This window comes from Desmodus rotundus, chromosome 10 (assembly GCF_022682495.2).
Source record: "Desmodus rotundus isolate HL8 chromosome 10, HLdesRot8A.1, whole genome shotgun sequence".
NCBI lineage: Eukaryota > Metazoa > Chordata > Mammalia > Chiroptera > Phyllostomidae > Desmodus > Desmodus rotundus.
This window is the reverse complement of record NC_071396.1, coordinates 78005154-78019342: the sequence shown is the minus strand read 5'-3', so window position 1 is coordinate 78019342 and position 14189 is coordinate 78005154. Positions and strand designations below refer to the sequence as shown.

General features: G+C 40.7%; 1 protein-coding gene across 3 annotated transcripts in view; it reads left to right on the top strand.

Moving 5' to 3' along the window:
- ZNF521 (zinc finger protein 521) overlaps positions 1 to 14189 on the top strand; it is a 281402-nt gene that overhangs the window by 114351 nt on the left and 152862 nt on the right. For all 3 annotated transcript variants that reach the window (XM_024580461.4, XM_045187887.3, XM_045187888.2), the window contains one exon: positions 8977 to 12329. In XM_024580461.4, the coding sequence (XP_024436229.1) occupies positions 9417 to 12329 (2913 nt within the window). In that variant the 5' untranslated portion in view covers positions 8977 to 9416. The remainder of the gene's footprint in view (positions 1 to 8976; positions 12330 to 14189) is intronic.

Sequence of the window (14189 nt, the reverse complement as noted above, 5' to 3'; positions counted from 1 at the left end):
ACTAAGTGAATGGGTGTATCGACATAATATGATCTGTATAGAAATATTTTGTCATAGCCTAGTCAGAGTTGTTTTAAGATAATAGTTTTTGTTTTTTGCAGTTTATATAGTACTTTTTCAAACATTATGTCATTTAAAATAAAGGACTCCTTATACCATTTGGATTATTTGGGATCCAACCTCACTTTTCCATATCCGTTTTACTGTATGTATTAATATGAAAATGAGTGATTCTGTTGAAACATAAAACTTCTATCATGTGAGGACGCATTGGTGATGCGTCCTTCTGTAGATTTCTTCAGACGCACGAAGTCTCAAGGTAGGCCAGCATCCCCCAATTTTTTAAATACGACTTCACTGCAAAACACATAACCCTGACCGAGGAGCAGACAACACAAACTCTGCACTTCGAGTTGCAGCTGCTGGGTGGTCGGCTAGGCGCACTCACTGGCTGTGTGACTGGGTTTTACACTCCAGCCGGACAACCTGTAGGAGTCAAAGTCTGTGCCTTAGAATAAAAAATGAATGTGTGCACCAGATTTCAATGGTTCGTGTCAGATTTTGGACCCATGAAGATCCACAATGAATGTGTGCACCAGATTTCAATGGTTCGTGTCAGATTTTGGACCCATGAAGATCCACATCAGGAACACTGAGGTCCATTGTGTTGTAATACCAAGTGGATAATTGTAGCGATATCCAACCCTCCCAATCTTTACAACAGCTTTCTCTATATTAACACGCCCGTATTTATCACTTTACTGAACAATGAACCCACAGGGGGTGCTAATTGGTCATTAATTAAATTTTAGCCTTTCAACACTTTTGTATCCTCCAGTGGCTTTATCTGCAGCAAAGTAGACAGTGTGGCCTTTTTAAACTGCTGGAAATTCATGTCAGCCTCACTGCTGCCACGGATATAACGCAGGAGAAATTCAGCTCACGTGGACACCGACCACTTCGGGATGTTAAAGTTCCTCGTGACTGAAAGTTTACCAGCCTGGGACCAAAGCCTGTGTGTTGGAAAAGTATCAGTAGAGTATAGTTTCATATAACAAAACATCTTGATAGACCAGATTACTCTTTGAAATAGAATTTGATTGCTTTGTTTGAAAATTTAGTGGGTTATGGCAGTTCTTTAAAAACCATGTGCATGGTGGAGTGAATTTTCTGAGGTACCTCATTTATCAGCAAAACCATTTTCAAATTTAGTTTTCTTAGTGGGAGAATCCCTTGTACCGTGTGTTCCCCAGTGAAGAGGTTAGTTTAAAATTACTACTGAGTAATGTGGTAGCACTGAGAAATTTGATGAGTATTTTTCAAAAAGTGTGGATGTCTTTGAAGTTCAATAGGTGTATTTCACATTAGTGCATAGGATTTTGAAGCAAAATAGAATTTGCCTCAGTAAATTTCTAAACATGTAAGAGCGAGCTGTAGGGCTGGCGTCAGAGCCCACCGGGTGGAACGTGGCTTCAAGATTTTGAATGAAGTCCATTCCATTGTGGGGATTTTATTCCACTAATGAATTAATCACAACTTGCCAGTATGTGCAGCTATTAAGGAATGAGCTACTGTGCATTGATAATTTCAAGATAACTATAATAGCATTCAGAAAATTTTTTGGCATTTTTGTGTGTTTGTTTTTAAACAAAAATGGTTCCCTAAGCCCTTTAAAATTATAAGAATCTCAACATGAATAAAGCAACAATTAAATTATAGTAAATTTTGTATTCCTTTGTACTGTTTACACCCTTATCAGTTTTAACCTAAGGGTAACTTTGACTTTCATAGTAGTGGTAATAATTGAATATATTTTTATATCTTAGCAGTTCAGAAAGTTCCTTCATACAATGTCATATTTGATTGTTATAACAGTAACTATGAGGCAGATGGGAATTTTTCTGATATAGACAAGGAAGCTGAAACTTAAAAACAATAAGTAATTTCTAGAGCCCATAAGATAGTATCAGACCTAAACACATAATAGATATTGTATAATAAATGTTGGTTAAATAAAGGAGTGAACAAAATAAGCATTGCATAACTCCCTCAAATTCTTTGGGGTGTGAATTCATTTATAAATACAAGACTACAAAGTAACTAAACGTGTCTTCTAACTCAAAATAGTGGAGCAAAAAGCAAACAGACCCGGGAACTCAGGCTGGCGGTGCCTGTCATTACTAAAGGAAAGATAAACGTGTTAAATAATGTAGCACGCTCACAGTCCCCGCACTGTAAACAGATGTGTAGTACATGATTGCCAATTATTGAACTCCAAGAGGTTGGCGCTTGTCATTAGTTATATATATTTTTAAGTGAGCCAGAAGATAGAAAAAGTAAAGCCATTCTCACCCCCCACATAATTGGAAACCACTTTTCCTTCTGGCTTCAGAAACACAATGTTTCCATTTCCGGGAGTGAGCCGATGACTGTTCTTTAACTAGTTTCACGTCAGCTTTTTCCTCTGATTTGAGAGGTGGAGTTAAGTGAGAACTGCTTAAGAATGCACTGTTTTCTGTTTAATTTGGCTGCAGAAGATGGAATTCATTGAGCTCCGTCTGTTCAAATGAACTTTAAGCAACAGCAAGCAAAACATTTGTACCTCTAGCTCTGCACATACAAATGTGTCTGGTAAAAGAGACAGCCTAGATATGAAGAGCAGAAACACATAAGGAGGACAATGGAGGGTTGATAACAACTTCTGATCTCGTATTGGCTTCTCCAAAGCCTTAAAGGATTATTGGGAAAAGTGGAGATCTTTTTTATTATTATTATTATGGAGTATTGAAAAGGTGGAAAAAAAAAAACAACCAACCTCTGAGCTCGGATATCTGGAATTCATCTTAAGTCTGTATTTAAAAAATGTGCAGCACCAATTCCTGCTCCCCACAGCTGCTACCTTTAATCGGTGACCACCCTTTCTCCTCATAACCGAACTGTTAATACATTTAATTGGTCCTTCCAGAACAATTTGGAATATTACACAATTTAAAATCATCTGTGAATTATAAATAATTTTAAAGTTTACATTTCTCTGTTGAGCACCCAGTAAAGAGTATTCATTTTCAAGTAGTTAAATAAGTTATATGACAAAGGGGTGAATTTAATATGGGGCTGTTGATTTAAAAAAAGAAGTATGATAGTTATTAAAGTTGCAGCTTTTCTAAAACTGTTGACATTTCTATTGAGAATGAAAGGAAACAATTGTGTAATAGTGCATAATGGTTTATTTAGAACGACCATATCCTTTAGCAATTTAAATGGTTGCTTTAAAACTTATTGTATAACTTGGTTAGATGACTTTAAATATGGTGATGTAAAATTGTTACCGTGATGGATTTGTCAGCGTGACAAATTCCCTGTTACCTGTGTCTGTTAAACACATGACTCAAAATATCATTCTCTTTGAGTTGTGTCTAACTTCTCTCAGCATTTATGCACACCCGTACACTTCCCTCAGGATTCTCAGTTTATCTTAAGGCAGCTCAGGTAGTTAGAGGATGAAGAAAGGTCTATGAACTGTGTTTAATATGGAAGTTCAGAACTGTTCCAATAGCATACTGTGAAAACTAAAGAATCATTTTAAGCCAGTGGAGGAAATAACCTGGAAATTTGCTTTGGTCTTATGTTTTTTTTTCTACAATTAAAATAATCACCTACTAAGTGAACTTACTTTGATGTTAAATAATGCAATGGTTGTAGTTCTAGTGTTTTAAGGAGAGGAGAGGTAATTTCAGAATTACTTCCTTGACTTCAGAATTACATAGCAAAATACCTGTTCCAAGGTTATCTGTCTGAAAAGACCTAAGATTATGTCTTACTTATGATAATTTAATACTTGGAACATAGCATGGATTTATGGTCCATTAATTTTTAGATACCACCAACTATTTAAATTTTATATTTTTGATGGCTGACTATACAACTGTGAATGCTTAAGGCATTCTAGATTTCCATTGGGCCAGTCCTTAAAGTTCACGTTCCAGTGGTTCCATACAGGGAAACAAATGTTAAAATATGTTTATATTATCCACATAGAGGCTTATATGTGTAAGGAAAAATACATAACCCATTTTAAATCTTCCTGTTTACATATGCAGCTGTTTCTTCCAGCAATGATAGGTGTCCTAGAAACAGTCACTAATCTTTGTAACACCCAGAGGGTGAGTAACAAGAATTATTATCTTCATATTGCAGGTGAAACACCTAGGTAGGGGCAGATTAAATGACTTGTCCAGGTCCCTCTCCAAGTCCGTTATAAAGCTAGAAATAAAACTCCAGACTCTGGACTTGGTGTTCTCACTCTGAGTCACTGCACTCCGGAAGGCAGAGCTACAAGACCCGTCAGTGTTCGCAGAGTCTGTGCTGCTTTTCCCCACTTGAAAGGTGGCTGCCCGTGTAAATCCTGACCCTGTTAAGGACACCTTGCTGTGTGACACTTGCACACACACGATGCTGAGTCCCTGAAGGGCAGTTCAGTGAGTGCTCTGCCGTTACACTGAATGAGCTCAGGTAGCAAAAAGGTATCAGTAAAGCAGCTTCTCCCAGGCCCAGGCAGGTGAAGAACTGAAGGTGTCAGAGGTTTCTGTAACTTCAGAGATGTAGATAACTTCTTTAACATCTACAGTGATTCAATCACATCATTAGTTCACTTTGTCCTTGATAATTGCAGATTGCCCGTATTGGAGTCCGTGGTGTCAAACCTTTGGCCCCTGCCCTTGAGAAGTACGTACCTCACACTAAGATGTGTCTACTGATAGAAAATAAGCATTAGCTTCACCCCAAACCTCCTTGTACCTCTTTTCACCCTCCCTTGATGTTTTGTTTGTTGGCCGCTTTGATGAGATATGAACACCAAAACATGGCCGGGACCCTCAGCGTTTCTCTTCTGCATGGCTGGCTGTAAACTAAGAACATCAGGGCCCTATTTTGGGGACCGAGCAGCCCTTTCTGGGATGTGCTTATCTGTCCATCCCCAACTGCGGGGATAAAATCACATTCAGTCTTCGCTGTCTCCTCCCCAGGTTGGCACGTGAGGGGCCGGTGGCTCATGTCACAAAGGGACTTTGTGCTCTGGTGCCTTTTTCTCTGTGAAACACCTCCTTCTAGTATGACTTCATTTTTCTGTTCGTGAGCACTTTCCCCTATAAATATGACCGAACAGGTGTTGCTGTGCCGCTAACTGAGTTTCCAGCTGTCCTCCTCCAGCACAGACCCGGCAAAATCTGTTGTTTCGTCCTTTCAGGCAGACAAGAGAGCCCTCGGGCCTGAGATGGAGGTCTTCCTTGCAGGATATGGCAGTTTCGTTGCCAGAAGATGGTCGGGAAAGCCTGGCTGGCCAACAAAGACAGGCCTTCAGCGGCTGGGTGTAGTTCCAGTTCTGCATCCCCTTTGGCAGGAGCACAGAGGCTGCTGCAGTGTGGCCAGCCAGCGAAATTAGGAAATAAGGACCTCTTTTATTTACTCAGGCTGCTGAATCATGGGCATTCCTGTCTGCCTGGAGAAAAGTCAGGCGGCTCTACTTTCCACTGAAAGTCTCAGGAGTGTTGGAGACTTTCATCTCGGAGTGTTCACACACTTGTTTTAATGTGCTTTATGGAAATGGTGAAACTCAGCAAGTACAGTTGCTGTAGAAAAACATCTGCACTAACTATGCACACACATTTGCATCTTTAAATAGACTTTTAGGCCACGGACCTGGTTTCCAGCAAAGGTTTTATTTATTTATTTGTTTGTTTGTTTACGTTTTTTATTCTGGCTGTGAGAGTTATATTTCTCTGGGAGTCAGCTAGTGTGAAGTGACTGATTCCAAAAATTAAAATTTAACATGGACATATTAAGTACTTCACACTGAAAGGCAGAAAACTTGCCCGTAACACAGAAAGACATTCCTGTAAGGAGCACTTAGTGAGTGCCAAAGGGTGGGGGTGGGGTGCGGAGCTGAAGTTGATTCAGAAACAGGAGTTGAAAGAATCCTTCGTAGTTTCTTTTACTTGAATTGTTGAAGTCTATATTGGCCATTTAAACAGAAGGTGCATTTCTGACTGCTAAAAAGCTTACGTTAATGGGTGTGGATAGCTTTCAGTAACATGTGTAGACCTCAGAGAACGTTGGCAACAGCACCATCACCGAAGTCTGATACCCTTAGAGCAGAGGCCGTTCCCACTGGGAAATTTGTCAGAGAGTTCCTTGTGTGTTCCTGGGAGAAGAGGTTCATTTATAGTACTAGAAAATAGGGAGGTTTCTTGTTTGTTTTTCTTTTACCATTTAGATATTTAAAACAGAAATCAGCCTTTCAGACACTTTTATTTATTTTTCTAAAAATAGCATTCTCTGCTTAAACTTTTCACTTCTGCTCAATCTACGCTATTCCCCAGCATAAGCCCTATGAATTCTGCAGGTGATTTCCATGTATTTCAGTTACAAAAACACACCATCCAGTTACCAAGACACATAAGCTGTGATTTTCTCTCCCTCCCCGCCAAAACCAAGTAATAGGGACAGAGGAGAGAGAATAGGTTTGCAGTTCCCTTGAATCCTGGTTTGAGTAAACACTTGATCCTAACCCTCAGCTCACTTGACATGTAGTTGAAATTTACAGGCTCAAGTGAACAGTTATGTAACAGGTATAGTCAGGCATGGCCCTAGACGAGAGCGTGATTTAAGCATGATGTTAGGGATTGCACACTATTTACAATGGTCTATTGCTGTGTAATTCTTTGTACATTTGTATAACAATATATTATGCCTAGACACAGCCTGCAATTTAAAAATAAATTCACTTGCTAAATAACCAGGATCAATAGTTATTTTCTTGCAGTCTAGATGCCTGACGAACTCTGATTCACTGTTTTCCTCAACCATTATGCAAATAAGATGCTTTGTTTGGAAATATTTTTAGGTGAAACAGCAGGATATATGCCGAAAACATAAATGTGAAATATGGTATATTTTTACCTAGAACATTGAACAAATTTAATAAATAGTAATTTTTTTCAATTATGGGAAATATAAAACTGGTTTGTTTTAGGGATACCAGCTTTAGGTGACTTACGGATTTTTTAAAGGCAAAGCTAGAATCAACATTGAGGTTTTTTTATTTTTTTTTATTTTTAAGTTTTTGAAATTGTTTTTCTGTGTGTTGAGGTGGTAAGTTAAGTTAATCTGCACAAGTTCTTTTATAGTTTACGTTTAAATTCAAATCACACCCACAATTATCAGACTCTCTCTTATGCTGGAAACATATTGGGTTATAGACTCATATAAATGAGGCTGCAGAATCATGTGGTTTTTCAACTTGTATTGCGAAGCTTTGTTGCAGTGGGCAGGGATCCAGGAATGGTGTTTAGTTGTTTTTTCAGAGTTAGATGGTTGCCATCTGGCATTGATAGTGAGATGGTGTTGTCATCAGTTTCTAGATGCAGGAAAGGAATGATCCTCATCTGTTTCCTGTGGATAAGCAAGAGGTTGATAATCTAGTAAAATCTTGTTACCTTAAAGAAAGCAGACAAGGAATTTGTTTGTTTACATAATGCTCGCCAGTGTGTACTTTCATGTTGATAATATAGTTAGCTAGTGAACTTCAGCTTTGAAGAACTTAAAAACTTATTTTCTCATATCCTAATTGAATATTATTAGAATCTCCTAATCATATTCTAATTGAACCTAATATTCTAACACATTCACTATCACCACCAGCTCTTGCTCTTTGCTCTTTGCTTGTCAGCATTTGTGAAAAACCTTACTCTCTTGGAAAGTGAATAGCTTTTACAATTTCTTCTGATCTTGAGTGATAGATTGTTTTGAAAAGCAAAAAAGAAGTTTCAGAACCTATTTGAGGAAGTCTTATATTCCGCTTGGTTGTTAAGAAAGCAACAGAAGCGAGAGTGCACACTTGTTAAGAACATAGTTAAAAGCCTACCTAACAGAAGGTAGAGCTCGTTTATGGATAACTTGCTAAGGTTATATCTGGCTTCCAGTCTTGTTTGTCTCCTCTTTGTTACTCATAAATCTTTCAGCATTTACCATAATCATTTATCACTTTTCCTGTTTCCAGTTTTTCACAAGTTGCTTTGTCTCTGCTCACCTCAAAGTGCAGGTCCTGTTTGGCTAAGGAAGTTCATGCTGCTGAGCTTTTGCAAAAGGAAGAAATGGTGGGCCACCTCTTGAACTTTCCAAACAAAATACACTTACAGTCTGGCCCTTGTGAAACTAATTTTTTCCTTGATCCTGGCTGATCCTAGCTACATGTAATATCTAGCAGTACCCTCCTAACATTTAATAATCCATTTTCTGACCTATGGTATTTGAATCTTTCAGTTATTGAAGAAATCCTGCTTGTCTTTTATTACACAAGACATAATTATTATTGTGTTTTCTGTCTTCTTTCATGTGCTTACTTTTTAATATTTTTTTGCAGAAAGCAATAAGGTCTGTATCAATAAGAGCCCCATAAAAGATTTTGGTCTTCAGGATTTCCTTTTTTATATAAAAACAAGCAAAATGCAGAGGGAATTTTTTATTAAATATTAGACATCTGGGTTGACTGAATTAATTTAAAAATCATTCCTGTAATATTTCCTCTTTTCATTTGGCTTTTCAGATGCTCACATAATATGCAAATCATTTTAGAACGAATACAAAAGAAACATTAAATATATTAAAATCTGCATTTTAATAAAATTGTCAATGCATAATATATACCTAGCTTCTAAGGAAGAATGATAAAATAATAAAAGGGTAATTTAGACATAGAACTACTTAATATCTTTTTATGTTTTAAACCCAGTAAAAAAGTAAATGTAGAAAAAAAGCTTTGGGCTCAGAACAGAAAGCGTTCCACTACACGATCCTCCTCCTTTTTTTTCTCAATGGTTCTAGATGGCCCAACTGTGAGTACTTGTTGCAATGACACGATAAGCTCATTGCTGAATTCTCAACATGTAAAATGAAATGTCCCATCGCTTCTCATTGCAGATGGAGTGGATGTTGAAGATGATCCCACCTGCTCTTGGCCAGCCTCCTCGCCTTCTAGCAAGGACCAGACCTCCCCTAGCCATGGAGAAGGCTGCGATTTTGGAGAGGAAGAAGGTGGCCCTGGACTCCCATATCCATGCCAATTCTGTGACAAGTCGTTTAGCCGCCTCAGCTACCTAAAGCACCATGAGCAGAGTCACAGCGACAAGTTGCCTTTCAAGTGCACCTATTGCAGTAGGCTGTTCAAACACAAGCGGAGTCGAGATCGCCACATCAAACTCCACACGGGGGACAAGAAGTACCACTGCAGTGAATGTGATGCTGCCTTCTCCAGAAGTGATCACTTGAAGATCCACTTAAAGACTCACACTTCCAACAAGCCATATAAATGTGCCATTTGTCGCCGTGGGTTCCTGTCCTCTAGTTCCCTACACGGACACATGCAGGTTCACGAGAGGAACAAGGATGGTTCCCAGTCTGGCTCCAGGATGGAGGACTGGAAGATGAAGGACACTCAGAAGTGCAGTCAGTGCGAGGAAGGCTTTGATTTCCCGGAAGACCTCCAGAAGCACATTGCAGAGTGCCACCCCGAATGCTCCCCGAACGAGGATCGAGCAGCCCTCCAGTGTGTCTATTGCCACGAGCTCTTTGTAGAGGAGACGTCCCTCATGAACCACATGGAGCAGATGCACGGTGGGGAGAAGAAGAACTCCTGCAGCATTTGCTCCGAGAGTTTCCACACAGTTGAGGAGCTCTACAGCCACATGGATAGTCACCAGCAGCCGGAGTCGTGCAATCACAGCAACAGCCCTTCCCTGGTCACCGTGGGCTACACCTCAGTGTCCAGTACAACTCCAGATTCCAACCTTTCAGTGGACAGCTCAACAATGGTGGAAGCTGCCCCGCCAATCCCAAAGAGTCGAGGGAGGAAGCGGGCTGCCCAGCAAACCCCTGACATGACTGTTGCCTCAAGTAAACAAGCAAAAGTTACCTACAGCTGTATTTACTGCAACAAGCAGTTATTTTCGAGTCTAGCAGTCCTGCAGATTCACTTGAAAACTATGCATTTAGATAAGCCAGAACAGGCCCATATTTGTCAGTATTGCTTGGAGGTATTGCCCTCACTCTATAACCTAAATGAACATCTTAAGCAAGTGCATGAAGCTCAGGACCCAGGTCTGATTGTTTCTGCCATGCCGGCCATAGTCTACCAGTGCAACTTCTGCTCCGAAGTTGTCAACGACCTCAACACTCTTCAGGAACACATCCGATGTTCTCACGGATTTGCTAACCCTGCAGCGAAGGATAGCAATGCATTCTTTTGCCCCCATTGCTACATGGGGTTTCTCACTGACTCTTCCCTCGAAGAGCATATAAGACAGGTCCATTGTGACCTCAGTGGCTCTCGATTTGGGTCTCCAGTACTTGGGACTCCAAAAGAACCAGTAGTAGAAGTTTATTCTTGTTCCTATTGTACAAATTCTCCAATATTCAACAGCGTTCTTAAACTGAACAAACATATCAAAGAGAATCATAAAAACATTCCCTTAGCCCTGAATTATATTCACAATGGGAAGAAATCCAGGGCCTTGAGCCCCCTATCTCCTGTGGCCATAGAGCAGACGTCTCTTAAGATGATGCAGGCAGTGGGAGGTGCACCTGCGCGTCCGGCCGGAGAATACATCTGTAATCAGTGTGGTGCTAAGTACACGTCCCTAGACAGCTTTCAGACTCACCTAAAAACTCATCTCGACACTGTGCTCCCGAAATTGACCTGTCCTCAGTGCAACAAGGAATTCCCCAACCAAGAATCCTTGCTGAAGCACGTTACCATTCATTTCATGATCACCTCAACGTATTACATCTGTGAGAGTTGCGATAAGCAGTTCACATCAGTGGATGACCTTCAGAAACACCTGCTGGACATGCACACCTTTGTCTTCTTCCGCTGCACCCTCTGCCAAGAAGTCTTTGACTCAAAAGTCTCCATTCAGCTCCACTTGGCAGTGAAGCACAGTAACGAAAAGAAAGTCTACAGGTGCACTTCTTGCAACTGGGACTTCCGCAACGAGACCGACTTGCAGCTCCACGTGAAACACAACCACCTGGAAAACCAAGGGAAGGTGCACAAGTGCATTTTCTGCGGTGAGTCCTTTGGCACCGAGGTGGAGCTCCAGTGCCACATTACCACTCACAGTAAGAAGTACAACTGCAAGTTCTGCAGCAAAGCCTTTCATGCCATCATCTTGTTGGAGAAACACCTGCGGGAAAAGCATTGTGTGTTTGAAACCAAGACTCCCAACTGTGGAACAAATGGGGCTTCCGAGCAAGTGCAGAAGGAGGAGGTGGAGCTGCAGACGTTGCTGACCAACAGCCAGGAGTCCCATAACAGCCACGATGGGAGCGAAGAAGATGTGGACACGTCGGAGCCCATGTATGGGTGTGACATTTGTGGGGCAGCCTACACGATGGAAACTCTGCTGCAGAACCATCAGCTCCGGGACCACAACATCAGACCCGGAGAGAGTGCCATCGTGAAGAAGAAAGCCGAGCTCATTAAAGGGAATTACAAGTGTAATGTGTGCTCTCGAACCTTCTTCTCTGAAAACGGCCTCCGTGAACACATGCAGACGCACCTAGGCCCCGTCAAACACTACATGTGCCCTATTTGTGGAGAGCGGTTTCCCTCCCTCTTAACTCTTACTGAACACAAAGTCACACACAGTAAGAGCCTCGATACTGGAAACTGCCGTATTTGCAAGATGCCTCTCCAGAGTGAAGAGGAGTTTTTAGAGCATTGCCAAATGCATCCTGACTTGAGGAATTCCCTGACGGGATTCCGCTGTGTGGTCTGCATGCAGACGGTGACCTCCACCTTGGAACTCAAAATTCATGGGACATTCCACATGCAAAAGACAGGGAACGGGTCGGCAGTCCAGACCACAGGGCGTGGCCAGCACCTCCAAAAACTGTACAAGTGCGCATCTTGCCTCAAAGAATTCCGTTCCAAGCAAGATCTGGTGAAACTTGACATCAACGGCCTGCCATATGGTCTGTGTGCTGGCTGTGTGAATCTCAGTAAGAGCGGTAGTCCAGGCATCAACATCCCTCCCGGCACGAGCAGACCAGGCTTGGGCCAGAATGAGAGTCTGAGTGCCATTGAGGGTAAAGGCAAGGCAGGGGGACTGAAGACTCGCTGCTCCAGTTGCAACGTTAAGTTTGAGTCTGAAAGTGAACTCCAGAATCACATCCAAACGGTCCACCGAGAGCTCGTGCCAGATAGCAACAGCACACAGCTGAAAACTCCACAAGTCTCGCCAATGCCCAGAATCAGTCCCTCCCAGTCGGATGAGGTAACTTGCCTTTTTAATGTTTGCTATTTAACCTCCTCCAGAAACTGTCCCCACTTTAGGTTTATACTTTCCTCAGCTTTATTTATTGTCATGTGCCAAGAGATGCCTAGATTGAAATGCAATGGATTTTTCCCCCATAGCCATTAGCTAGCAATTATTTGCTTCATGATAAGCAGCACTTTGGCTTGAATGGTGCAAAATAGGACTAATTCCAGTCTCCCTAGGATGTTGTCTTCTCTATGACTGAAGAGACCAGCGCTCATGCCAACACCACTGAGATCTGGAATCTCAGCATAGCTTCACCGCGAGCTGAAATCCCCAGTTATGACTTGTGTGTATGGTAGAGCGGTAATGACATAAAAGTAAGATACTATGAGCCAGCATGCTGGCTTAGAGTAAATTAAAAAGAATATATATATTTGTGGATAACAAATTGGGTAGGGGTGGCTTTTCAATACCATGTTGTCAACACCCACTGTTTTTCTTTGTCGTCTGGGTAATAAGGAAAAAAATATTTTTTCACAACAGGATTTTTAAAACCTACCTACAGTGTGCTCAGCCATTCTTTTTAAAGGCACTACGCCTGCATCTTCACTCTCAATCTGGGCTTGGGTTTCAAAATTAATGTGTTTTTTTCCTTAATTTGAGTAGTTTCATGTTTTACGCTGCACTGAATACAAGAAACAAGTTCATGTATAATGAACTAGTTAGAAGTCTTTTTTTCTTGAAGCTTGGTGTAGGATGGCTCATTTTATTAAAATTTCTTTATGCTTTATCACTTTGTTTCTAGTAGCTCTTTCCACTTCCCTACCTGTTTCTATCTGGAGATGCATCCAAATGAAAACCCCAGGGGGATCCATCTTCCTTCAGTTTGAGGTCACTGCATTTTCCTTATCTCGTCTCTACACTCACACCCTCTCGGAGGCCCCCCGCATCTCCCTGCAGATAGCCATCAGTCAGCTGGTAGGGGAGAGCCGGGAAGACAGACACAGAGCCCCTCCTCATGAAATGTGGCATCTGCATGACAGGCATGGTCCCAAACTTTGAAGCTGCGTTCCCGTCTCTCCTCGAGTAAATCTGCACCTTTTTCTCATTTAAATAAATGAAATTCTTTCAAACTGATGAGGACAGCTGGAAGAACATAGTTTTGATAGTGGTTCATGGCTCATGCTTGGATCAAACAGTTTCTTTTGAAATAAATATTAGTAGTTATAATCATATGAAATGAATTATTTTTTCCAAATTTTCTTTGAAAAATGTTTAAGTCTACAGAAAAGTTAAAGGAACAACACAGTGAACATGTGTGCATGTGTTTCTATCTCCATATCCAGGCTGACCAGATAGGAACACTTGGTCACTTTCTCCCTTTACAATCTTTTTATTAATTTGAGCCACATGCAAGTAAGTTGCAGACATCCTGGTATCTCCTAAGATTAAGGACATTTTCCTGTTTAACCATAATGTCAATAGCTAAGGCAATTAAATCAGCTAAAGAAATTAAATAAATCCATATTATGTATAAGAGATTCATATTCAGATTTCCCCAGTTATTGCCCAAATGTTTTATTTTTAAACTGCTTTTGCATAAGAATTCCTAAAAAAACATTTATGCAGAAATTACTTCCCTTCTTTTAAAAAATGTTGTTCTTTGTTTATCGTGTAGAGGAGTTTTTCTACTAATGTTTAATTTAAATTGTGTATAAAACTGATTTAGTATGAATCTATTAGTGTGGATGCATGTATTGTATGTGTGAGAGAGAGAGATTGGGAGGGGGGAGAGAGAGAGAAAGAGAGAGAAATGATATGTATGCATATAAAAGGAAGCATAACCAACATCTTGTTCCTTGTAGATTGTTTATG